The sequence below is a fragment of the Ceratotherium simum genome, chromosome 9 (genome assembly GCF_057802395.1).
Source record: "Ceratotherium simum simum isolate JZ-2026a chromosome 9, ASM5780239v1, whole genome shotgun sequence".
In the NCBI taxonomy this organism is placed as follows: Eukaryota; Metazoa; Chordata; class Mammalia; order Perissodactyla; family Rhinocerotidae; genus Ceratotherium; species Ceratotherium simum.
The window spans coordinates 49684032-49711089 of NC_141908.1; the positions used below are offsets into that span (position 1 = coordinate 49684032).

At 40.6% G+C, this 27058-nt stretch overlaps 2 protein-coding genes across 3 annotated transcripts in view; one reads left to right on the forward strand and one right to left on the reverse strand.

Annotated features, from left to right (window-relative positions):
• The first annotated feature begins 628 nt into the window (after positions 1 to 628).
• On the forward strand, positions 629 to 15624 carry KLHL23 (kelch like family member 23). Its single transcript, XM_004428209.3, has 4 exons — positions 629 to 1128; positions 2063 to 3277; positions 6633 to 6785; positions 13291 to 15624. The coding sequence occupies exons 2-4, from the start codon at positions 2065 to 2067 to the stop codon at positions 13599 to 13601; spliced, it is 1677 nt and encodes a 558-aa protein (XP_004428266.1). The 5' UTR covers positions 629 to 1128; positions 2063 to 2064; the 3' UTR covers positions 13602 to 15624.
• Positions 9029 to 27058, reverse strand: part of LOC147916296 (uncharacterized) — a 37187-nt gene continuing 19157 nt past the window's right edge. The window contains exons 3-4 of one of the 2 annotated variants that reach the window (XM_087435376.1): positions 23036 to 23158; positions 9029 to 9474 (exon numbers count right to left, since the gene is read on the reverse strand). In XM_087435376.1, coding sequence (XP_087291502.1) covers positions 9397 to 9474; positions 23036 to 23158 — 201 coding nt within the window. In that variant the 3' untranslated portion in view covers positions 9029 to 9396. Of the gene's footprint in view, positions 9475 to 22993; positions 23178 to 27058 lie in introns of those variants that run through there. The other variant, XR_015553215.1, reaches the window with a different exon arrangement.

Consider the following 27058-nt stretch of genomic DNA (forward strand, 5'->3'; position numbering starts at 1 on the left):
TGGGCTGCTTATGTGGTTCAGAGTTGTGTTGTCATATACGGTGTCACCATTGTCCATTTGTATGTTCTGTCTCTCAGATCATACTCTCTCAGATCATACTCGGAGAGACACACTGGGTCTCTGGTGTTCCTTTCATCCTTGTCTCCTTCCTCCCTTAAGGTGGCTGGACCATAAACTCCATGAGAGCTATGGACCATCTTTCACCACTCTATTACCAGTCCTATCAGGCACTCAGTAAAATCTTGCAAATGAATGAACGAATGATAAATGAAAATACTTGATACTGGTTTTTGCTGGAACAGGAAAATGAACGTTCTGGTGAGGCACGCGAACATCTTTATGTGACTGGACTGGCTGTCACCACGAAGAAAGACTGGAGGCTGCTCCTTCCAGCTACTCTGCTCTAAATACAGTAACCTGAATCCTTGACTCTGGCTGCTCCCAGTTTTTCTCAAAGCTTCCAGGTTAACCCATAGTGTGCAAATCAGCGCCAGAGGCTCCCTCCCGAGTGCTCTGCTGGAGGCGGGATGGCGTTCGTGGGAAAGCGGCAGCTACTTCTGGCATTTTGAAGGCAACCTCACCCCAGACCTTTAGGTTTGGTGCATTCTCTCCACACTTGCCCCTCCAGCTCTCCCCCACCATTAGGGCCTGGGCTGGTGAGAGCTACTGAAGGAGGGGAAAAGTGCACCCCCTTCCAGCCCCCATATAGGTTCTTAATGCACGACTCACAGAGTTTGTCTAGAGAGAAAACGCTGGAGGGGGTGTGTGAGAGAGACAGATCCAAGAAGAGAGGGGAAAGCTAGCGGCGCGGGCGGTCTCCGGAGGGAAGCCGTCCCACCTGCTGCGGGGGGAACCGCCGCTGCGCGCCCGCCTGCCTGCCCCGCCCCTGACCGGCCACCCGGGAGTTCCCGCAAGTGGCCCCGCGCCCAGGCCGCGCGGGGGGCTGTTCGGTTGGAGGCGGGGAGCAGCCGGGGCACCAAAATAGGAGCCGCTTGTGGGCTGGAGCTGCACTAGCAGGCAGCCTCCGCCGCGCCTCTTCCAAAGATGGTCAGAGGGTCCGGAGGCGCCCCCGCCCCCGCTCGCCGCTAGCCCGCGGACCAGCACCGCGTCCCGGAGCCGCCGCCGGAGGTAGGTGCGTGCGGAGCCGCCGCCGGAGGCCAGCCGGCGGGTAGCGAGTGGGGCCGAGCGCGGGGGAACGAGGCCGCGCCGCCTCCCGAGCCCGCCGGCGGCAGAGGCGCGGAGACAATGGCCGCGCGGGCGCCGGGCCGGGCCGAGCGCAGGGCCGCCCGCGGCGCCCTCCCCACACCTGTGCAGCGTTCCGGGGCCGAGAGACGCGGGCACCGGGCCCGGCGGGCGGCGCGCGGCACCCTCGAGTCGAGTCCCCGCGCCAGGCCCCGGGGCGGGGCGGTCTCCGGGCGGGAAAGCGAGCCGGGGGCCCTCGCTCGGGGCGTGCGGAAACCCCTGCGGCAACCGCGGGGGAGGGGCCCGGGGATGGAGGGGCCGCGACCGGGCCCCTTTCCTGTCTCTCCTTCCTATATAGAAAGGCACAAGGTTTCCCTTTTCCGAGATTTCTTCCTGTCCAATTACATTTCGATCATCCCTTTCCTGGCATCTTGATGCAACTTGAAAGGGAGACAAGAGCTAGGGAAAAAGGTTGAGTTGGGGCCGAGCCCAGACAGCCAAGGTCCGGCCTCGAGTGGGGTGATCCCTCGGACACTTGGTTTGCCAAGTGTGGGATCGCTCTTGGACCGCCAGCTCGGGGCAGATTGGAGAGACTGAGTGAGTGAAGTAGCAAATCAATATTTCTTCTCGAAAAGACTGCTGAAAAATCCGGGGGCCTCATTTCAGGCTCCGAGCTACCCTGAATTTAAATTGACCATCATATAAATTACGCAATAGTCTATCCACATTTTGCATTTGTTGTGTAGAATGTTGAACTCAGTCTAGTTTTGGAGTATATTCGATGCTAATCAATCATTATAATGATTGGAATATTTAGCGTTGGTTATTTAAGGTAATATGCAAAAGTGAAAACACGTTTATTGTTTCATATTTATTGCAGCCATGGCTTTAAAAGGACAAGAAGATTATATTTACCTTTTCAAGGATTCAGCGCATCCAGTGGATTTTCTGGATGCATTCAGAACATTTTACTTGGATGGATTATTTACTGATATTACCCTTCAGTGTCCTTCAGGCATAATCTTCCACTGTCACCGAGCTGTTTTAGCTGCTTGTAGCAATTACTTTAAGGCAATGTTCACAGCTGACATGAAAGAAAAATTTAAAAATAAAATAAAAATCTCTGGCATTCACCATGATATTTTGGAAGGCCTTGTAAATTATGCATACACTTCCCAAATTGAAATAACTAAAAGAAATGTTCAAAGCCTGCTTGAAGCCGCAGATCTGCTACAGTTCCTTTCAGTAAAGAAAGCTTGTGAGCAGTTTTTGGTAAGGCACCTGGATATTGATAATTGTATTGGAATGCACTCCTTTGCAGAATTTCACGTGTGTCCAGAATTAGAGAAGGAATCTCGGAGGATTCTATGTTCAAGGTTTAAGGAAGTATGGCAACAAGAAGAATTTCTGGAAATCAGCCTTGAAAAGTTTCTCTTTATCTTATCCAGAAAGAATCTCAGTGTTTGGAAAGAAGAAGCTATCATAGAGCCAGTTATTAAGTGGACTGCTCATGATGTAGAAAATCGAATCGAATGCTTATATAATCTACTAAGCTATGTCAACATAGACATAGACCCAGTGTATTTAAAAACAGCTTTAGGCCTTCAAAGAAGCTGCCTACTAACCGAAAATAAGATACGATCTCTAATATACAATGCTTTGAATCCCATGCATAAAGAGATTTCCCAGAGATCCACTGCCACAATGTATATCATTGGAGGCTATTACTGGCATCCTTTATCAGAGGTTCACATATGGGACCCTTTGACAAATGTTTGGATTCAGGGAGCAGAAATACCAGATTATACTAGGGAGAGCTATGGTGTTACATGTTTGGGACCCAACATTTATGTAACGGGGGGTTACAGGACCGATAACATAGAAGCTCTTGACACCGTGTGGATCTATAACAGTGAAAGTGATGAATGGACGGAAGGCTTGCCAATGCTCAATGCCAGGTATTACCACTGTGCAGTCACCTTGGGTGGCTGTGTCTATGCTTTAGGTGGTTACAGAAAGGGAGCTCCAGCAGAAGAGGCTGAGTTCTACGATCCATTAAAAGAGAAATGGATTCCTATTGCAAACATGATTAAAGGTAAGTGCTGATTATGTTTATTCTAAATTTTTTAGGTGTCTGATGTTAGGCCAATGGTCTCACTTCTCTTGCAAATAATTTTAAAAAGAATTTATCACTTTGGAATGCTATCTAGGAACTATAGTGGATTATACAAATAATGTTGCACAGAATGTTCAGAGTAAAAATATAGTATAGCAGTCCCCAACTTTTCTGAGAGTTATGTAATTAGAGTAGGTTCCTCAGGCTAGAAAAGAATTATCATTTATTTAAGAAAACAGTATAATTCATTCTACTTACTCTATAGCCTGTTTTGAGCCTAGATCTTGCTTTGAGTCTCAAGAATTTATATTTAAGTCAAAGGCTAAATGAAGAGAGAAAGCTAGGTAGTTTTATTAGTTAACGTTTACTTTTTTTTTTTTCACTTGCTCTTGAAATTGAACCCTTTTCAATTCTGCTTTTAAATGTTTAGGTTTTTTTTCCTCTCATCATCTGATTCTCTCTCTTTTAAAAGGTCTTTCATTAAAACTGAAAGATTGGTCCCTGTAGGGTGTAACAAATTACGTTCTCTCAAAAACTAGAGACAAATAGCCTCTGCTTTTTTGATTCAAGTCTTGTCTCACAGAGTAAAGGAGAGGGGCAGATCCCATACCCTCCCTTATGTGGCCCTCACAGCCTGGCACACTATTGGGTTTCAATATCTGTCTGATAAATGCTGTATTTTCTGCTGTGTTTGGTACTGATTAGCCTTGCTCTCCCTCCCTCCTACTGGAAAAAAAGTTAAACTGGAATCTTATTTAGTTACATTTAATCATTGGTGCTGGGGAGTTGCACAAAAATAACTGATAGGTTACTAGATTTGTGTCATTCTATCCCAAATGTTTCTTCCCAGGACTTTCTGTTTCTTTTTTAACACTAGTGAGGGTGTGGGAATCTGACCTGGTCTGGGAATCTGACCCGATGTGATCCTTGGATGACAAGCAGGAAGCCTGAGAGGCAGAATGATCTTGTGATCAGGCACACTGCTTCTGAAGCCAAACTGCCTGGATCCAAATCCCCACTCTCCACTTACTTGCTGGTGAGCTTGGGCAAACTGTTTAATCTCGCTGTGCCCCAGTTTTGCCATCTGTATAAGGGGGTGACAACTTTACATAGCTTAGGGTTTTGAGAAGATTAAATGAATGTATGCATGTGAAGCACTTAGAACAGTGTCTGGTACAGAGAAAGCACTCAGTTAAGTGTTAGGCATTATTGTCATGAATGGCATTATAGAAGAACATGGCAGCTTTGATAGGGCAGGAACATCTTTCCTAAAATCACGACCACTCTCCTGCATGCCTAAGGTTCAGCAGTACTTGGAAGGGTGGGAGAAGGTGGCTTAAAGCCCGCTGCTGTTGCTGCTCTGGTTTTTCACTCTGCCTGAGCTGGACTCCCACTTACTGATTCCCAGTCCCCTCACCAGGGTGGTTCTGAATGTCCTGTCTGACTCCTCTTCTAAAAAAGACATGAGGAGAGTTTAAATATTTTAGCAGCTATTGTAAACCTGGATACATTTCTGCCTCTGTTTCTTAATGATGAGATAAGAGTTTTAGTGGTTTTGTAGTTTAAAGTATATTTCTTTGAGGATGGAAGTTTATTACTTTACGAAATTTTTTAGAACTTTATGTGAAACAATGCTTGCTAAGAAGAAAATTCTGCAGTGGGGTATCCACTGTGAAAGAAAGCCACGTGTGTTCTTTCCTTAGCCTCAAGTGGAACGGAAGACCCTCATACACCAAAGTCTTCCCCCCCTACCAGCTGGGTCTGAAATTCCAAAGTTTTATACTTTTAACATGAAGTTTTGATTCCTGATTATGTCTAATCATCCCAGGGAAGGGCGACACTTTGTCAGTTATGTGCAGTTTTGGCTAGTACTGGTTCTGATGGGTAGACTCATGCTGACCTTTTAGTTTCGCATTTTTCTGTAGAGAGGATAACATTGTTTTTCCCTTTTTTTTTTTTTTTTTTGTAGTCTTGAAGTGAACTAGCAGCTTTCCCTGGTAATGAAAACTTAAATTGGGTAGAGTCAAATTTTAAGTTCATTTCCTTTTTTGGTTTAGGGATGTACAGATAAAAAGTAAATACTTGGCTGTTTAGGAACTCCTAACTTTTTAATTTTCCCTCATCATAACTGCCCTGCTTATAAACTCACTTTTGTTTCGGAATAGAAATGAACAAGGAGATTGAACTGTACCCCGCATGTAATAGTGCTAAGTAGATGCTGGTTGAAAGACTAAACTGACATTTTCAACCAAAAGGAGCCTCATCATCTTTCTTCCTCTCTTCTTCCCCTGCTGAACCCATTTCTCCTCCTCCTCATTTTTCTATGGTATCAGTGTTTCCCCATTTTCCAAGCTCAGGACCTCAGAATTGGTCTTGTCTGTCTCTGATGCCAGTCATCAAGCCTGTCTGTTTTACCAGTGTCTCTTGCCTTGGCTCCCTTCTCTTCATACCCAAGGACCCTTCTAAATCAGGCCCTCGATACTTGGCACCCAGACCAATTCTACCTTTCCACCCTGGTAGTCCTTCCCTTCCTCGGTTTAAAAACCTTAAAAATCCTGCTGAATTAAGTCTAGATTTCTTAGTTGGGCATCAAGATCCTTTGCCATGTGGCTTCAATTACCATGCCAGCTTTAATTCCCACATGACAACCCTAGATATGCCACCCTCCCTTCTGGTGTGCCAGAATCAAACTGGGCTACTTGACATGGCCGAGTAAGCCTTTGCCCTTGCCTTTCCCTCACTTAGGATGGCTTCTTCTCACCTCTACCTGCCAAAGTCCTACATACTAAGGCCCCGGTCAAATTCTGCCACCTCCTGCCACGATTTCCCTAGTCAAAAGCAATGTCTCCTTGCTCTGAACATTCACAGTAGTTCTATACCCTGTGTTCTAATTATTTGTGTAAGTGTCTCACCCTCTTTTAAAAGACTGCAAGGAGGGCCGGCCCCATGGCTTAGCAGTTGAGTGCATGCGCTCTGCTGCTGGCGGCCCGGGTTCGGATCCCGGGCGTGCACCGACGCACCGCTTGTCCCGCCATGCTGAGGCTATGTCCCACATACAGCAACTAGAAGGATGTGTGGCTATGACATACAACTATCTACTGGGGCTTTGGGGGGAAAAATAAATAAATAAAATTTAAAAAAATAAAAAAAAAAAAAAAAAATAAAAGACTGCAGGGAGCCTTTCTTTTTCATTCTTCTGTCTCTCATAGCACCTAGCACAATGCCTTGCATCTACTAACAGTAAATAACAAAAACAATAATAAACTTAGCCCAATATTCATTGCAAAACAGAATGAAAGACCAATCTGAAGATGTGATTTTAATTAACATACAGGTGTGGGAAATGCTACTGCCTGTGTCTTACATGAAGTTATCTACGTCATTGGCGGCCACTGCGGCTACAGAGGAAGCTGCACCTATGACAAGGTCCAGAGTTACAATTCAGATATCAATGAATGGAGCCTCATCACCTCCAGTCCACATCCAGGTAACAAAATACTGTCTCAAATAGTACATGTCGTGATACAGCTTATCAGTATAAGAGATGGGTCAAGTGGGCTGGAAATAGAAAATGCTAAATGTATAGTAGACTACACATGGGTAGTTAATTAATTAATTAACTATTATTATTAATTAATTAATATATATAATTATATATATAGTAATTAATTAATTATTAATTAATTAAAAGGCTCAAAATATTCCTGTGTCCATTTAACAATAATAATTAGATTAGTCCGATTAAATCACGTCTATAAATACTTCCATGCTGTCTTTACACGACACACATTTTAAGCTTATGTGGTTAAAAGTGGTAGTTTCTTTTTAAATTTCTTTCACTTATATTCTTTTTTTGTGTGTTTCCTATTCCTTTGTTATGTGCTTTCTTTCATTTACATGCATTATATAAAACACAATTTTTATAGATAGTTAAAAAGCACTAGTCTAGGGCCGGCCCCGTGGCTTGGCGGTTAAGTGCGCGCGCTCCGCTGCTGGTGGCCCAGGTTCGGATCCTGGGCGCGCACCGACGCACCGCTTCTCTGGCCATGCTGAGGCCGCGTCCCACATACAGCAACTAGAAGGATGTGCAGCTATGACGTACAACTATCTACTGGGGCTTTGGGGGAAAAAAATAAATAAAATTATAAAAAAAAAAAAAAAAAGCACTAGTCTATCAAATCGTTGGGAAGGGTACCTGTTGATTCAATTCCCCAGGAGATGGTTTCCTCTTTTAGAAGCACATTCTTTCTGGGTTTCAGTGACTATTGAGCACTCACTCCTACGATGTGCAGAGCCTGTGTTGGCCTTACTTTAACAATCATAAAGGCAGTGTGTTGTCTGCCCACAAGGAATGGCCTGCCTTCTGTGGTGACTTTTGTTCTTTGACATGTCTCTTTGTGAAGAGGGGGAAGTGTAAATGATAGCCTGTTACAGTTATGCCACGTTTAAGTTTTTTTCTTAATCTTTTAATCTTTTTGGGAAAGATTCATAGCACCATATACTTTGAGTCATTTTCCATATAGCATCAGGCTTCTGTGTGGGTCACTGGAGAGTGTCATTGAAATTCACAAGCTTGAACCATCTGAGAGTAATAGTAATAGCTAACCTTCTTGAGCACTTTCCATAGGACAGGCACTGACTAAGCACTTTGCATGTAATATTATCTTAAATTCTAACTACAACCCTGTGAGTAGGTATTGTTTACCCCTGGTTTACATATTAGGAAGCGGAAGCTTCGAAAGGATAAGTGACTTTGCCAAGGTCACACAGTTTGGAAGTGGTAGACCAGGGTTCAAATTCAGGCAGTCTGACTGCATAACCTGTACTGTAACCACTAAGCAGTCTGCCTCTCCTTAAGGGATCAGGCTCTCCTGCTTTTGACCAGTGTAGCTGCTTCCACCCGTACATCATATGTGTCATCTCACAGTTCAGGTGGAGTCTGGTGCTGCATCTCCATATGCCATGAGCTTTGCATAAGAAGAGACGTCAGCTGCAGGCTGTCCTGGCTCTGAAGACATCATGGAATGGGTAGCCTTCTGTCTCCTAGTAGCCCAGATGTATTATGTCACACTCCCCACCACTTTCTGTTATGACCAATGAAATTATAACGGAAAATAATAATAATAACTCATATTGAGTAATAGCTAATATTTATTCCATAAGTATGTGCCAGGCAATAACTATTCCAATAATTTTACATGTATTAATCCAAATCTCAGGATTGCTGAGCTACGTACTACTATTATCTCATTTTACAGGTCACTGAGGCAGAGAGAGAGTGAATAAATTGCCCAAGGTCAGCCAGCTAGGGCTTGTTAGAGGTGAGGTTCAAATCCAGGCAGTCTGGGTGGGAGCCTATGCTCTAACAACTACACTGTTAACTTCATTTGATCCTCATGTTAACCTTATGAGTTAGATATTCTCTGACTTATCTTTACAAAGAAAATTCAGTATGTGAAAAGTCAGATTAAGAAATTAGAGGGCAGTTATTTACATTACAAATTTAAATATATTTCATAAAAGAGTTCCTTTAAAAATAAATGTCCTGTAACATATTTAAGTTGCATATAGCTTGTTAACTGCTTGAAAGAGAGTCTAAAAGGCAGTGAGACTTAAGCCAAAGTTTGAAAAGCCATGGAAAATTGAAAAATCAATCAGAAATAAATATTAAATTACAATATAAATCAATGGGAACAGATAATTCCATTTGTAAAGTTTTGATTTACATTGGAATTTTCCCTGACGTAATGTAAGAAACAAAGGTATCAAATTAGAACACTGTATGGTATGTTCTGTTTGGCTCTTACAGGGTTTAAATATGTTTTAACTGGCTTGTTACCAATATTTAAAATTCAAGAGATTTCAAATAAAAATCGTGATTTCTGGCTTTTAGAAAAATTGGGAGATCTGGCAACCTTGGACCATATTCCTTCCTGGCAGCAATCACTGTGGCCACGTAGTGTCTCTTCCCTGTAGATGAGGCTTGTATGCTCCTTCTCACCAGTCTCTCCCATTCTCATCACATCACAGACCTAAGGGGCCCATGTTGTTGTTTTTCTTACCCCTGGCCTGCTTCATTCAGCTGGTCTGTTATCTCCTCAGCCCTTGATGGCTTTTGGATCTACATCTTCTGAATTATAGCAAGGTATGCTTCTCATGCATTTTAGGGGCACCTCCTGAGGAACATAAAATGTCAGTCTTGAGTCTGTCTTATAGATACATAGCTTAGACTGAAAAGAAATGACTGTTGTTATTTTTAAAAGGTAATATAAAAGTTATCTTTTTTCTTAATGCCTTTAAGGATAGTAGCTTTGTATAGTTGAAAAACAGAGGACTATAATTCCATTAAATTCAGTAAAACATTTATTGAGACCTTACCTTGGAAAGATACTATTCTAGTTATTATGTAAGACACAAAGATGATTAAGAGCTAGTCTCTACTGCCACAGGAACTCAGGATCTAGTAGCAAATATACATACATAAAGAGAATACAAGGAAGGTTACAAATAAGTGCTATTGAAATTGAAGGTAGAGAGAGCTTGAATCTAATTAGGGGGAATCTGGCAATCTCAGAAGGCTTCCAGGAGTAGGTTGTTATGCTTTAGGTCTTAAAGAATGGCTACTGTTAAGGAAGTTTTTGAGGAAGAGTTTTCTGGCAGAAAGTTAGCCAATAAAAGAAGGCAGAAGGGAAAGTCAGAGTTATTCCAGTACCTGGAAGCAGATGTACATGAATGAGATTTAAGAGGGTACAACGAGAGACTGGATGGAAGAGTTCAGTTGAGGAGCATATCATGGAGGGCTTTGGGTGGCAGTCGGGAGAATTTAGAAAATGGAGAACTATCAAAGGTTTCAGAGCAAGAGAATGATGTATGATCAGTTCTAGTTTTAAGAAGAGAGCTCCTTTTAGAATAGATTGGGAGAAAGACAGATGGCAGGGAGATCTGCTAAAACTATTGTAATAAACGAGGTGAGAAATACTGAAAGCCTGAAGTGGTAGGAGTAGAAAATGGGCAGATGTGAGGAATAGTGTAGATTCAACATTGATTGAACTGGTAGTGATTGCTACTTTGCATAGGAGATGAGGGAGAGAAAGGAGTGGACAGTCATTCCAGGCTCTCCGGCTGGTTGACTGGGAGGATGGGAAGCATCGAAGAAGCAGCCAGTAGGAGGGGAGAAGAGGAAAGATGATGAGCTCAGTTTTATAGTTAAATTTGAAGGACTAGTTGGATAACCCAGAAGAGCTGTCCAGCAAGCAGTGGGAAACGTGGGTCCGCAACTCAGGAGGAAGAATGTGGCTAAATATGGAGATCTGGGAGTTGTTTGCTTGGAGATGATCGCTTTGCCTGTGGTGATGAATGATATGCCTTAGGAAGGTGGGACCAACAATACGGCCATGGGCAGAATCTTTGGAAACAGCGTTAGTTAAGGGATGAACTGAGGAAGAAGAGTGCATGAAGAACAGGGAAGAAGCAGTAAGTGATAAAGGAGAAAAAGCTGTGGAGAGCTGGTCACGTGGGGAGAGGGTTCTCTCCTGGCTCTGCCATTTATTTACTTGCCTAGTCTTGGGCAGTGGCTTAAGCTCTGGGGTCTTACTTTCCAGTAAAATAAGGAAGTGAGGTTAGATAAGCTTTACAGGTCTTTTCAATGAGAAAAATCTTAGGAAAAAAATTTTAAATCATTTCCTTGGATATTGAATACCTGAAAATATTGTGGTTGTCTAAATACCTACATGGCTTTGTCCATATCACTCATGTAACACTGAATACAGACTGCCATGTATTTATATGAATATTCATGTGTAAACTCTTTGAGCCGTGACATATGGTGCCATTCCCATGTTTGGTTTGAAATTGTTCATTCATTCGTCAGCAGATATTTGCTGAGAGCTTCCTACCTGCTATGTGCAGTGCTAGGAGCTCAATAAACAAGATACAGTGCCTTAGCCTCAGCAGCTTCATAGAGTGACCAACAAGAAAAAAGGCAGTTACAGCTGAGGAAGAAAAAGTTTCCAGCTTTCCTGAGGAAGAAAAGGTTTCCATAACAAAACATTATGTTATATTTGGGTAACAGGGGAAAAACTATCAGGAATCACTTTATTTTAAACATTTTACTGCTATAGGAAGATTGAAATAACTCTCTTAACATAAGAATCACAAATTGAAGATTTTTTGTAAACTTTGAATAATTCAAGAAAAGCCTAGTAACTCATTGTTGAATCAGTCACACTAACTGACAGAATTTTTGAACCATCATTAATTTTCACAATAACCACTTGATGGAATGAGTAATATAATTTATATAAACAATATTACACAAGTACTTGAAACAACTAAATCCTATAAAAATCCTACATGTATATAACTGGAAAGTAACAAATGAGTTTTTCAAAGGTGGAAGAATTCTTATTTTCTTGGATGTCAGAAACTTAAGAATAACAGTATGTGGACTCAATGAAAATGTCCATCTTCTGAGATTTTCTTAGCCTTCAAAACCTAGATAGCAGGAACTTTAATGATAAGAGTTTGTCTTCCATACTTAAAGGGGAAATCACATTTCTGATCATACATTCTCTCTTTCTAAACTGGGGCTTATAAGCTTTTCTTCCACAAAATAATGGGAGTGCATTTTGGGGCCTAGAGGATACAAGGTGCAGTTCATCCATTGATCCAGCAAACATGTACTGAGTCCTTACAAGGTGCCAGACACTTGCCATTCTCCAGTTGGTAATGGAGTAGTGGGCAGGACACAGTTCCTGCACTGTTAGAAGGGGGAGAGAGACAGTAAAGAAGAAACATATCAGATAATGACAAGTGCTATGGAGAGAAGTAAAATAGGGTGATGTGGTAGAGATGCCTGACTGGCCACCTCAGGTTGGATGGTCAGGAAAGGCCCCTCTGAGGATGACCTGAATGACAAGGAGGAGGCAGCTGTGCAAAGACCTGGGAAAAGAAGAGACGTGCAGCTCAGCAATGGCAAGCAAAATCTTTATTTATTTGCTGTAGTAATAGTGCCACTGGCAAATCCTGCTCTTCCTTCAGGTCTGCAGCTAGAAGTATTTAAGTGTAATCTTATGGTTGATATTCCCAGAGAATGAACTCAGAGGCTAGTAGTGATGCTAGAAATGGGGGCGTGGAAGATCAGGGCTGGGACTAGGCTGAGCAAGGGAGCCGCCTGAGGCACAGAACTGAAGGAGTCACTCAGTCACTCAGAGAGTGAGAGCCTCCTTCCATTTAGGACTCTAGGCACCTCACTTGCCTCACCCTAGTCACAGCCCTGGGAAGAAGAGAGAGGAGATGAAGTTGCAAAAGATCCTTGTACCTTGAAGAGCCAGCAGGTTTGGATGTGGAGGGGGAGATAAATAAAATGGGAGGCGGAGGCAGACTCCCAGCCCTGGGACCCAAACCTCACACAGCAGCCCTCTGCCTTTGAGCACCTTTCACAGCTTCTTATGATAGACTGTAGTTTCCCACTAATGTAACTGTGTGTTTTTCTAACTTCTTGTGTCAAGACCAGCAGTGTGAGAGAGACAAGCAAGGTAATCTGTCTGGCACCTGTGGCAGCAGACACTACAGATTGCCTGCCACTGGTTACAGGGATAGCTGCTAAGGCCTGAAGGAACCTACACCAGTCACCTAGTGTGTCTTCATGTCAGAGGGACTCTACTGCCACCATCTTTTACACATACGTGTAGAATAAAAGGTGTCTGTGCTGGGAAATTCCCAGAAGGGCGGTGGTCTGAGGATGAGTTCTTCTTTGACATCCTGCAAAGCCAGTTTAAGGATGACCTGAGAGAGAACTGCAGGACAGGTAATCTGAATCAGGTGATGGGGAATGGATTTTAAGGCTCAGTTGCGGTAGTGTGTGCTGGAATCAAAATGTCACGATTGCTCTATTTTCGTATGCTGAATTGTGAAGAATTATTACATCACTATCCTAACATATCTCTTTTGTTTGTTATCCTAATAAAAATTTGCTTTTTTCTTTTTAATAGAATATGGATTGTGTTCAGTTCCATTTGAAAATAAGCTCTATCTAGTTGGTGGACAAACTACAATCACGGAATGCTATGACCCTGAACAAAATGAATGGAGAGAGATAGCTCCCATGATGGAAAGGAGGATGGAGTGTGGCGCTGTCATCATGAATGGATGTATTTATGTCACTGGGGGATATTCCTACTCAAAGGGAACATATCTTCAGAGCATTGAGAAATATGATCCAGATCTTAATAAGTGGGAAATAGTGGGTAATCTTCCAAGTGCCATGCGGTCCCATGGATGTGTCTGTGTGTATAACGTCTGATTGAATCCATAGAAATGACCAAGTAATCACTCTTTCGGGGTGTAGTAAAAAAGAATGCAGGGTGACCGGGCACATAATAGGTAAATTCTCACTCTATACCCCAACCCAGTGATTAATGGTCAAGAAAAATCTTATGTATATTTACAGTTGAATCAGTGGGGTTAACACCTATAATCTCTGCTTTTCAGAGGTGATATGGAATGTTGGACACTTGGTAAAAGGTAAAATACCTTTGTAGTGAATTTCTTCTCCTGGTAGCATCAACACTGGGTGTTAAGTCAAAATCATTCTGTGGAATGAAATGTCTCTTATAACCCTGTAATGTACTAGACAGTGTACAGTAAGGTTCCATTTAGCTAGCAAGGAATTTGAAATTTAAGGAGGGAATCTTCTCTACCTCTACAAAATCAACACTTAAAGAAAATTTTTTTCATCTTTTTTTTTTTTTTTTTTTTTAAGATTTTATTTATTTATTTTTCCCCCCAAAGCCCCAGTAGATAGCTGTGTGTCATAGCTGCACATCCTTCTAGTTGCTGTATGTGGGACGCGGCCTCAGCATGGCCGGAGAAGCAGCGCGTCGGTGCGAGCCCGGGATCCGAACCCGGGTCGCCAGCAGTGGAGCGCGCTCACTTAACCACCAAGCCACGGGGCCGGCCCCTTTTTTCATCTTTAGAATTATTTAGTATGTGGACTTACTTTAAGTCTAGTTTTTTTTCTTTGTATTGTGTATAATTTATTGTTATTGTTCTTTATTTACTGACTACCAGAGATATACAAGATACTGTGCAAAAGATTATTACTGTTTAGAGTTTACAAAGTAAATTTAAAAGAATGGCAAATCTGAAAAATTGCAGAGAAAATAGTCAAACATTTCCTGATGTTAAGAGCTATTTTTAATTTTTAGCTTTGCTGTAAATTGCTGGTTTAGGGGTCTTTAGTTTAACCATGTTAGAAAATCCTCTTTATTCTTAAGTATAGATATATGTCTGCTTATAAAATTGAATTTTAGAGTCAGAAAGCATGTAGAAGAGTTGTGATATAGTAGAAAATACATTGATGAGAAAAAAGTCTGCATTCATTTCCCAGCTCTGCCACTAACCAGATTTTGTGACTTGGGTTGAGTCACCTAACTGCTCCTCAATTAGGGCTTCCCCACACATGCACATTGGCACTTTGGGTCATAGACATGCCTACATGTGGATCCCCATAACCCTTGGGGCAGCCAGAGGTGGCCTGGGTGGCTGGTGCTTCTCGGCCAGAAACACCTTTGTCCGTTTTCCCCAGTGTGCCTACAACATCACTCTCCAGGTGGGCCATAACTTGAGAAAAGTTGGGAAGCAATGCTTGAGTTAACTCATCTAAATTTTTAGTAATCTGTTAGACCATCTATCCACCCTCTTCATTTTTTTAAAGAGACAATTATTTTTAACTGTAAATCTAGAAGTTTAAAACTACCTGATGCTTCTGATTTTTTTTTTAATTTTAGAAAGAAACTGTTTAATGCATTCATTTCAGATGTTATTTTAAATAGATATAACCCTTTGGGAATGCAGTATAGTATCACATAGAAAGAGCCATAAAAATGACCATACTTTGCCCCATAAATTTTACTCCTAGATTTGTAACCTAAAGAATAATATAAAAACAAAACAAACAAAAATGGTGAATGCACGAGGATGTTTGTCTGCATTATTTATAATAGCAAAAAATTAGAAATAATCTACCTGTCAAAGAAGAAAGTGGGCTAATAAAAATAGTGAAGTATTATACTACCATTAAAATAGTTATTTGGAAGACTGTAGAAACTTGGATGTGTCTGTGATATGGTAAGTAAAATAAGCACAATACAAAATAGTCTGCACACTATGATTGTGACTTTGTAAAATCTTTATGCATGTAGACGGTAATATGCAAAACAAATTCATTGTATTAGTGTACGGGATATGGAATGATTTTTAATTTATTTAAATGTTTTTCTTTAATATTACTTTGTATTTCCAATAAAAATAAATAAATCACTGTGTATGTGGTAAAACTGCTTGAATTTGGGCAAGTTGAGTTGAAAGTCTGAATTAGTCAAATAACTGATTTATAGACTACTTTATTGCTCTCAAGAACATTGAGCGGGGCTGGCCCCGGTGGTGCAAGCGGTTAAGTGCGTGCGCTCCACTGCGGCGGCCCGGGGTTCGCCGGTTCGGATCCCGGGCGTGCACCGACGCACCGCTTGGCAAGCCATGCTGTGGCGGCGTCCCATATAAAGTGGAGGAAGATGGGCATGGATGTTAGCCCAGGGCCAGTCTTCCTCAGCAAAAAGAGGAGGATTGGCAGATGTTAGCTTAGGGCTGATCCTCCTCACAAAAAAAAAAAAAAAAAAAATGAGCAATTAAGGCTGGACCAATAATATGTTGCCCAGTAGTGCTTTAGAGATCTGTTTTATGGAATAGATAAGAACAATTGCAATCACCTTCCCCTCCTTTTAGCTTATCTAAGTCCTATAAAATCTTGACTCAAGTCCAACTTCTGGGAATTCTTTCCTGACTCTTTCAGCCACAGTAAAACTCCCATTGTCACATTTAAGGAATTCATCATTTATATATGCATAGTATGTCTCTTGCCTAGTTTTGAGATCATGGATCACGTCTTATTCTTCGTATTCTCAAGGTCTAGCAATTCATTTGTATATCCAGCATACTTTTTTGAAGGATGATGGTATCGAATATTTTTATAGAAAAGCATTCTGGAGGTGCTTGAGGGATCTTGAAAATAGTTTGTGATCTGAGGCATTTATAAAATCTGCAGCTCCTCTTTTTTGTAAAACCCTTTTTTGCTGCTGATTTGTGCACACAAGAAAGGATTAAGGAAGGTAAACATTTCTTTCAGAATTATCCCAAGTTCCAAATTACTATAGTATGAATGAAAAATATTTTACTATAATTGAATGCAAGCCATTGCTTTGGGTGGGCAAACACTATTTTACAAAATAATTAAAATTGTGGAGATGATTTTAAGCATGACTTAAGAGTCTAAGTATCCACATTTTATAAGTTGCTATTTCTCACAAGTCTTAGTTGTTAGCTGCAACGGAAATAGGATCAACAACTAGGGTACTTGCTTAAAGGCACATCAGCCTTTATTTTCACATTCATGTAAATATATGCTTGCGTTATAGACTGAATGCTTGTGTCCCCCAAAATTCACAGGTTGAAGCCCTTACCCCAATGTGGCCGTATTTGAGATACAACTCATATGGAAGTAATTAAGGTTAAATGAGGTCATAAGGGGAGAGCCCTGATCCTGATAAGATTAGTGTCATAAGAGACACCAGAGAACTTTGTCTCTCTCCCCGCCTGGTGGGGACACAGCGAGAAGGTGGCCATCTGCAAGCCAGAAAAAGCACTCTTACCAGAACCTGACCATGCTGGTACCCTGATCTCAGACTTCCAGCCTCCAGAATTGTGAGAAAAATTTCTGTTTTTTAAGCCGCCCAGCCTATGGTATTTTGTTATGGCGGCCTGCGCTGACTAATACAGCCTGCAAAGGAGACAGCCCTTTATATGATGCAGTATAAGTGCTGGATCAGCCAGTAGTAGACAGTCTGTTCCCCAGACAATCTCCCCTTCCTCTCCCCACTCCCCACACACAAAGCAATCAAAAACAGTCTGACAATGTCTGAAAGTATAAGTACAACTTCATTTCTTAGGTTATAGTAGATGCAGCGAGGGGTTTCTATCTGCCTAGTTCTCCCAAAGACCGTGTCTGCCGATGCCCTAACTCTCTCCCTATGGGACACTTATACTTGGGCTATCATAGCATCTCATCCCCAGCCACAGTGGTGAGTCCAGAGCTATGGTTGGCCAAGTTTCCTGCTATGAGGACTAAGGTTTGAGTTAAGAGAACTGATAAATAGAAGGCTCAGTGACTACGGAGGAGGGATGACATTGACATCTTGGTTCTAGGCCTTCTCGATGCAGCTCCATTCCTGTCTTTTCCATAGTTTAAATTATGTGAACCAACAGGTCCTTTTTCGTTGTGAGTTGGGTTTGTATCTCTTGCAACCAAAAGAGCTCTGACTGATATCAAGCTAATGTTAAAATGTAAATACTTCTTGGATAACGTATTAGTTTTCTATTGCTGCTGTAACAAATGACCACAAACTTAGTTGTCTAAAACAATACGAATTTATTGTTTTATTGTTCTGTAGGACAGAAGTCTGACACAGTCTCACTGTGTCAGTTTTAGCAACCTTGATTCCATCTGCAACCTTTGCACATAACCTAACATATTCACAGGTTCTGGGAATTAGGTCTTGGACATCTTTAGGGGACCGTTATTCTCCCTACCACAGATAGTAATATATTAAGTCTTATTTCAACTTTTGCAACTCCACGTGGTTGAATTTATCTTTTTCTTTTCTGAGAGGAGGTTCTGATAGAAAGAAAAAGAAGAAAACATGATGGGTTCAGGAACCCCTGAGAACTGGAAGGTAGACGGTAGATAAAAACAGAGAAGTTGGTGACAGGGTCATTAACCATTAGACCATTCTGCAAAGGGCTGGCCTTTCTAGCCTGAAAACAAAATATACAAGAAAAATCGTTGTAATTATGTCAAAGATATAGATAGCATGGGGCCGGCCCCGTGGCATAGTGGTTAAGTGCGCGCACTTGGCTTCTGGCGGCCTGGGTTCGGATGCTGGGCGCGCACCGACGCACCACTTGTCAGGCCATGCTGTGGCAGCGTCCCACATAAAGTGGAGGAAGATCAGCACAGTTGTTAGCTCAGGGCCAGTCTTCCTCAGCGAAAAAAGGAGGATTGGCATGGATGTTAGCTCAGGGCTGATCTTCCTCACACACACAAAAAAGAAAAAAGATACAGATAGCCAACCCTACAACCCTTCTTTGCTGGCAGGGAAGAGCTCCAGGTCCTTTTGTATATTTGGATGACATGCATGTTGAATCTTAATTAGTCTAAGCCCGTTATGGCTATTCCGTCCTCCTTGTCAGTGTTTGGTTTAGGAATATGTTGGAAACAATTCTAACCTTTAAGACATGAGAAATCTTCTGGGGGTCTTCCATCGGGGGTGAAATTTTTTTTGTTTTGGTCCTAGGAGATGAATAGGAAGACTTAACATGGTAAATATCTCACCTTAATATACAAAGTCTTTTCTTACAATTTGTTCACTAATTATTATTAAATGTCAACAAGTAGGACAATCCCAAAGTACTTCATACTATCAAGTATTTCATAGGTTCTTTAGCCATAGCAGTCACAGTTGGACAGCTAAAAAATAGAGCAGTGTAAGACAAGAACATTATTTTTATAGAATTATAAAATATCAATACCGATATTAAAGCTTCACTAATTATCACAATAGTTAAGAACATAACTTACTAATACTTCATGTTTGAAGGGCTCAATATGAAACTAAGTGCATTGTCAAGAAATTAAATAAAAAGAATTTTAATTTTTATTGAAGGTAATAAATACAGTGTCACCTAACAATAGGTTAGGCTAGTGAAATCAGGGATACATAAATTATAAAAATTCAAGAAATGATAAAGCAATTTATGACAAGAATTTTACGGAATATGTAGCGATAAATATAAAATTATCATCAATGGAACTGTCTTCTCATAACCCAAGGGCATTACCATACAGTCTTTAACTCTGAATCTGAGTTCCAATGGTATTTTGAAATTGTGAGTTATAAACTGTTAATGCTTACTTTAGCCCTTTGAGTTGATAATCTTCTCTTTGGGGCTTCACTGGGTGGTGTTGAGCCTCTTGCTCAAGCCCCCAGTGAATATCCTAGATTCCAATTAGCTGCAATTTGGGGTGTTCTGTGCTGGCTTAGGAAGAGTCATTGCAGATTATGTCCTGTTGTACACAGAAGATTGCCAATATTTCAACTTTTACATTTGAAATTCAAAGCAGACCACAAGATTTTACATCTGTATACTTCAAGTGCCTACAGAACTTCTTGTTGGGGAATCTGAAATACCAGCACTGTGTACATCACCCTTAATAGGGAGAGGCAGAGCCAATTGTTCCCCACGCAACCCACCCCTCACCTCACCACCTTTGTTCACCAACATTTATGAAGCCCATGGACATGTGTAATCTGTGAACACTCTTAGCAAAGCCTGCCAGACACCGAAACTTGCTAAATACATCTTTTATTATACATCTAGAAATGCTGTTTCTAGTTCTTTCCTGGACAGATGGATAAACAAAAGTGGCATTTGTCATTTCCCAAATGTATATTTCTACAGCCCTCTTCTACCTTTAGCTTTTTCTTACACCTTCCTCACTGAGGAAATGTGACATACCTTCTTGACATGTGACATACCTTCTTCCCAGTCAATAGATTATAGGACCTTATGTACAGGCAGACATTTCAGATAAGAGCTTCACTAGTTTTGGTATGATTTTTTTTAACTTTTTTTTTAACTGTCGAATATAATACAAATACAGAAAGCCACATGAAACAAATGTACTGCTTAATGAGTTATTAAAAGGCAAACCCTCTTGCAACTGGCGTCTTATGTCAAGAGAGAGGACCTGCCAACCACCCCAGACACCCTATGCAGGCACCTCCCAGACACAGCCTTCTACCCCATGAATAATAACCTCTATCCTCACCATGGTGATTATTTTCCTTCTCCTTCTAGGTAGTATCACCTGTATTACCAGTTTCCTGTGGCTGCTATTAAAAAATTACCACAAACTAGGTGGCTTAAGACAACAGAAATTTATTATCTCAAAGTTCTGGAGGCCAGAGGTCTTAAATCAGGGTGTCTGCAGGGCTGCTCTCCCTCCGGAGTCTCTGGGGGAGAATTCGTTCTTTTCCAGCTTCTGGTGGCTGTCAGCATTCCTTAACTTGTAGCCACAACTACCCAGTCTCTGCATCCCCGGTCAGACTGTCTCCTCCTCTTCTGTGTCAAATCCCCCTCTGCCCAACTCTTATAAGGACACTTTTCATTGGATTTAGGCCCCACCTGAATAATCTAGGATGATTTCTTCATCTCAAAATCCTTAATTACATCTGCAAAGACCCTTTTTCCAATTAAGATAATATTCATCAGTTCCAGAGAGTAGGATATGGACATATTTTTGGAGGGGCCACCATACCACCCATGACATCACCCAAGTGTAAATCCCTACACACTGTATTTAGCTTTGCCTTTATTTTGTCTTGTAGGTCTCTTAATCTATAGGTTTCCCATCCGTCTCTTCTTAAGTCCTTGCAATTTATTTGTTGAAGAAGCTGGATCATTTATCCTGCTTTCCCAAAGTCAGGATGATACTGATTGCATTCCTGTTGTGTAATTTAGCATGTTCCTCTGTCCTCCACATTTCCTATAAGTTGGTAGTTACATCCAGAAGCTTAATCAGATTCAGGTTTAATTTTTCTTTTTTTGGTTAAAACTCCTTCATAGGTGGTGGTGTGTTGGTCAAAAGACACATAATTGTCTCTGATGTTAGCAGTCACAGATGCTCAATACCTAGATCTTTAATTCATTAGAGAGTGCAAAATGGTGATTTCCAATGCTATCACCTCTTCTTGGTGTATTTGTTGAAATACTTCTCAAGAGAGAAACCTTCCTTCATTTACTAATTGTTTGCCCAGAAGTATAGTTTGTACAGGAAAGGCAGGATAAATGCTTGATTCTTACCTTTACGTACCAGTTTGCAAAATAAACAGTTGTTAGCATCCTTCGAAGGTGATTTATTAGATTTATTTTTTTTAATCATTATGAACTCATGGATTTAAATATACATGGCATTTTTCAGTCCACTGCAGCCACTCTTATTGATGCTCAATTTATTCCATCTTGAGCCAGTGGAAGCCTCTGCAGATTGTTTCTGATAGCTGCATTGCTATCTGGTATGACAAAAAGCTCCTGGCTCATCTTGTAAATTTCCTGCCTCATACCTGAAATCAGCCATTTCGCCACACAGCCCTGGTGTCTGTTAGGAGAAATGGTATTTCAAGACCATAGTCTGGGCACTAGAGATGCTTATTGCTACTAGATTTCTAGGCTTGAAATTAAAATACATAATAATACCACAACAGGTAGGAGAAGGGTAATTAGAGTTAAAATTTTCTAAGGTCCCAGCATTGTCAGGGAAGTAGTAAAAGCACCACAGAGTGTTTACCTAACCTCTTCTATCCTGACATCTGTAGCCTCTTTTCCCACAGAAAGTATCTGGTTCTCAAAGTCACCTGGGATAACAGAATTAGAATATCACATTATAATTCATTTGCTTTATCCCACATCTCTCTCTCACACACGGAAACCCTATTCTCAGAATAACAATACCAACATGCAGTTTGGGTATGAATTTTCAATAATTTTGGACTTCTTCAAAATTCCAAACAGAAAGCAGATGGGAAGGTGAGGTTGAAACTGGCTAACTACCAGTTTTTAGTAACACGGAAGGAAAGAATGATAAAGAATTCCAGCCAGGAACTCTAAACTTACATAAAAAGCAGGAAAGTTTTAGAGGATTTTGTTCTGCATAATTTTTGGTCTTTGAAACACAGTCTTTGTTAAAGCCTCCTTCTGCTTTTCCATCCTCCAATTTCTAGCATAAGGCACTTATTCTTGGAGGCTCAGCCAAGATCTTATAGGAGGACTCTTCCAAATAACATTTCCCTCTTGTCAACATATTAGGAGGCCCAGTGAACACAAAAGACACATAAAATTATTTTCTAGTGTTTTTAAGTAAATATGGAACCCCAAAGTTATTAGCTTAAAAATGTATCTATTCTCTTTTTTACTCTGATTTTAAAGAAGTTAGCGAGATGATGGAGTCTATAACCTTTGTCTCCTTGAACAAGAAGACACTTCTCTAAGAAGGTTTGGGCCAGGAATTACCTACTGTTCAGAAGCCCCATGAGTCCAAGCATTTACTCAACCTCACCAAAATCACAGCACACACCTGGTTTACAAAATTATTTGCAAGTTTAAACCAAAATTGTGCCCAATATAAATTATCATTATTCTCTTGACTGCACACAACTTTAGTCTTCAAGTGCATTTTGTGGCTTTGTATTCCCTATTTGAGATTTTCATCTTGCATACCTATAATATTTTGAAAAGTAGTTCTAACTGGGCACCTTTCCATAGTGACATCCGCCTTCTGTGAACCTCTGTGTTTTTATTCCATAAGTTATAAATAAAGACGTTCTTGGCCATTGCAACGCATGAGCTGAAGCTTTGAAATCTTCTTTCTATGAGGAAGCTCAAAGTTTCATGAGAAAACAACTGCAAAAATATAACAAAACTTCTGTGGAAGTAGCACAGTATCCTGTCATAAATCCAGGATCAGAAACTTTCTCATCAGGCTCCTTCCCTTTTCTTTCCCCTTCCCTGTCTGTAAAAACAAAACATTTAGAAGAGTTTAAGATGAGGAAAAGGAGAGCCACTCACCCAGTTCTCCAGTGTCCTAGTCTCCTCAACTTGTAGAGCAGCTTTAGTTCTGGTCTTGGAGGATAGTTTGCAGTCAGTTCTTTGATTGGAGAAATGCCTTGCCTTGTACTTTACCATGCTTTCCTGATGAGCAAATAAATCCCTGCTGACAACAGTAACAATATAGTCTACAAGGCGCTGTGATGATGTCACTCCTCTGTTCAAATCTCTGTGATGACTCCCCATTTCATTGAGTTAAAGTCAAAGTCCTTACAATAGGATGCATGTGTGCTATTATAGACTGACACAAAGATGGACAGCCATATGCTCAGGTAAAAGCTCAGAGTCTTGTTATAAACAGGAAGAAAGGGTTAAGGAAGACTGGGACCATCAACAGTCTCCATTATTAAAATGATTTATAATATTAAATATTAATATAAATATAAATATTTAATATAAAATATTAAATGAAACACAGTCTTTATTAAAACTTCCTTCTGCTTTTCCATCCTCCAATTTCTACCATATGGCACTTATTCTCAAATATTAAAATGATACAAAGCTACTATAATTAAAATTCTGGTGTGTTATATTTCAAAATAAAGAAGGAAAATTAAAGAAAAATCTCTGCGAGGCCGGCCCTGTGGTGCAAGCAGTTAAGTGCGCGTGCTCCGCTGTGGCAGCCCAGGGTTTGCCAGTTCGGATCCCGGGCGCGCACTGATGCACTGCTTGGCAAGCCATGCTGTGGCGGCGTCCCAGATGAAGTGGAGGAAGATGGGCACGGATGGTAGCCCAGGGCCAGTCTTCCTCAGCAAAAAAAAAAAAAAAAACAAAAAAAAGAGGAGGATTGGCAGATGTTAGCACAGGGCTGATCTCCTCACAAAAAAAAAAAAATAAGAAAGAAAAACCTCTGAGGTACTGAGACATGAACAGACAAACAGATAATTGGAAAACTTTTATCTTATATTACATTTTCATATGTGTCTGAGTCTATATTCATGTTCACCTGAAAGGAGTTTAAATTGGTACATTTTTTAGGGCAACGGAGAAAAATTACAAAATTTATCAAAATTACAAATGAGAAATCCTTTTGAACCAGAAAAGTACTTTGTTAGGGTGGGAATGCAGCTCAACTAGTTTAACACCCCTGGTTCCTCTTGTTTCTCCCTAGGAAAGGGATGACTTTTCTAATTATTACATGTGTAAAGAATAAACTGCGAAGGCTCCACTCAGCCCCTCCTCTTCCTAAAACCTGTGTGGAGAGGCCTATAGTTGACCAACATTGCCTATGATTAAATGGAAAGAGATTCAGAATTATGAAGCCCTCTTATACTCAAATGTAAGCCATATTCAACATCAGCTTTTATCAAAATAAAGGTCATATTTTGATCGCTTATCTGCCTAATACTTTTGTCTTATTTCCCAATTGGCTCACAAGTTTGATGAGGATGAGGAGTGTTATGTATTGCTCTAAGATCCAAACACACATCTAGGAATTTATCCTACAGGTATATTTACATATGTGTGATATGACACGTGTACAAATTTACTCATTGAAGCATTGTTTGTAAAAACAAAAGACTGAAAACAATCTAAATGTCCATGTAGAATTATTTAAATAAAGATACTGCTGCATAATGGAGTACTATACAGCCATAAGACTTGAGCAAGCTTCAAAATAATTAAGTGAAAAAAACCAAACCACAAAACAAAAGCAAAGGGCCGGCCTCGTGGCTTAGCAGTTGAGTGCGCGCACTCCGCTGCTGGCGGCCTGGGTTCGGATCCCGGGTGCGCGCCAACGCACCGCTTCTCCAGCCATGCTGAGGCTGTGTCCCACATACAGCAACTAGAAGGATGTGTAGCTATGACATACAACTATCTGCTGGGGCTTTGGGGGGGAAAAAAAAAAAAAAGCAAAGTATAGAACTGTGAGTACAGTATATACTATTATTGTGTAAGAAGAGGAAAAATACATAAATAATTGCTAGTACATTTATAGACTATTTCAGGGAGGGTGTAGAAGAAACTGGTTACTTTATTTACTTATTTTATTTTGCCTCAGGGGAAGGGAACTTGGTAGCCAGGTGCATTTTATATTTGTTGCTCCTTAAAGAAACAGAAATAATGGGTGAGTGCAAATTCAAAGCAGAAATCATACATCTCAAAGTAGCATTAAGTACCTATATCTCTTTCAAATCTTATTTGTTAGTAAATAGATTACAAATTAATCACTCAATCATTCAGTCAATCAAAATGCATTCGTCCTTATTTAGTCATGTAAATTGAGGCAACTGTTAGTATAACTTTTTTAAAAACTTAATTTACATTTGAATAAATCAGCATGTAATTGTGTACCTAAATGAAATTTTGAAATAAATGGAATAAAAACAGGTACATGAAAAGTTGCACTATATGGCAAGTTTCATCATGAAAAGTTATTTATCTGCTTATGTTCATTTATGCAGAAACTACTTACTGAGAGCCTCCTCTGTGCCAGGCCCCGCTCTAAACTCTGGGAAAACAGAGGGGGAGCAAGACACTATCCCTGTTCTTAGTAGAGCCTCCTCTAACAGGGCACACAGACAATGAACAAGCAAACAAGCAGATGATTTGAAGAAGTAATAGAGCTAAAAGAAAATAAGGCAAGCTAAGAGGAGAGAACGGCTGAAGTGGGAGAGGAAGAGGGATTATTTCTCCCAAGTCAGTTTGGAGGGGGATAACATTTATTAAACACATATAGTATGCCCCTCTGTGCCAAGCACTGTTTGGGGGCACTGGGCATAAAACAGTTAACACAGAAGACACTGTTGCTGCTCTCAAAAAGCTTATGACATTCTGTTGATGCAGACGGACAATAAACAATCAAATCAATATGTGAAACGCAGAGCCAGCCCTGATGGCCTAGTGGTTAAAGTTTGCACGCTCTGCTTTGGCAGCCCGGGATTCGGTTCCCAGTTTCGGAGCCACACCACTTGTCTGTCAGTAGCCATGCTGTGGCAGCAGCTCACATAGAAGAACTAGAAGGACTTACAACTAGAATATACTATGTACTGGGGCTTTGGGGAGGAAAAAACAAGTAAAATTTAGAGTCAGATTTACCACAATGCCCCTGGGAGGGCTGGGAATTGCTGAGGGTTGTAGAATATTCTAGATGGCAAGTAGAAGCCAGATTGCAATCACTATACATTGTTACACACCCATTTCTAGTAAATTGCTTAAAAAAAATCTTAGAAGAGAAAACTGAATCTCCAAGTCTCTAGGAACTTATTGTGATTTCTTTTCACATTCTAAATAAATATTCACTTTTGCACTTAATTTTTTAATTGTAATTTTTATATTTTGTTTCTTAAAGAAGCTCCCCTTCCCCAAATTGTGCAAGCTTCAGTTCCTCCAAAACCTGGATATACCCATAATAAGATATCAGGCAGTCTAGCATAAAAACAGACACATAAACCAATGGAACAGAATCGAGAACCCAGAAATAAACCCAAGCGTATACTGTCAACTAATATTTGACAAGGGAGCCAAAAATACTCAATGGAGAAAAGACAGTCTCTTTAATAAACAGTGCTGGGAAAATTGGATATTCACATGTAAAAGAATGAAACTAGACCCCTATCTTAGACCACTCACTAAAATTAACTTGAAATGGATTAAAGACTTAAATGTAAGACTTGAAACCATAAAACTCCTAGAAGAAAACATAGGAAAAAAGCTCTTTGACATGGGTCTAGGTAATGAAATTTTGGAAATCACACTTAAAGCACAAGCAACAAAATAAAAAATAAACAAATAGGACTACGTCAAACTAAAAAGCTTCCGCACAGCAAAAGAAACAATCAATAAAATGAAAAGACAACCCACTGAATGGGAAAAAATATTTGCCAACCATATGTCTGATAAGGGGTTAATATCCAAAATATACAAGGAACTCATACAACTCTATAGCAAAAAAAACAAATACACAATCCAATTAAAAAATTGGCAAAAGGGGCCGGCCAGGTGGCGCAAGCGGTTAAGTGCTCGTGCTCCACTGTGGTGGCC

What these genes read in the sequence shown, in the direction of transcription:
- KLHL23 (XM_004428209.3), top strand. Translation starts at nt 2,065, where the DNA reads ATGGCTTTAAAAGGACAAGAAGATTATATTTACCTTTTCAAGGATTCA. An exon ending in TATTGCAAACATGATTAAAG is followed by an intron (nt 3,278 to 6,632) that starts GTAAGTGCTGAT and finishes ATTAACATACAG; the next exon opens with GTGTGGGAAATGCTACTGCC. An exon ending in CACCTCCAGTCCACATCCAG is followed by an intron (nt 6,786 to 13,290) that starts GTAACAAAATAC and finishes TCTTTTTAATAG; the next exon opens with AATATGGATTGTGTTCAGTT.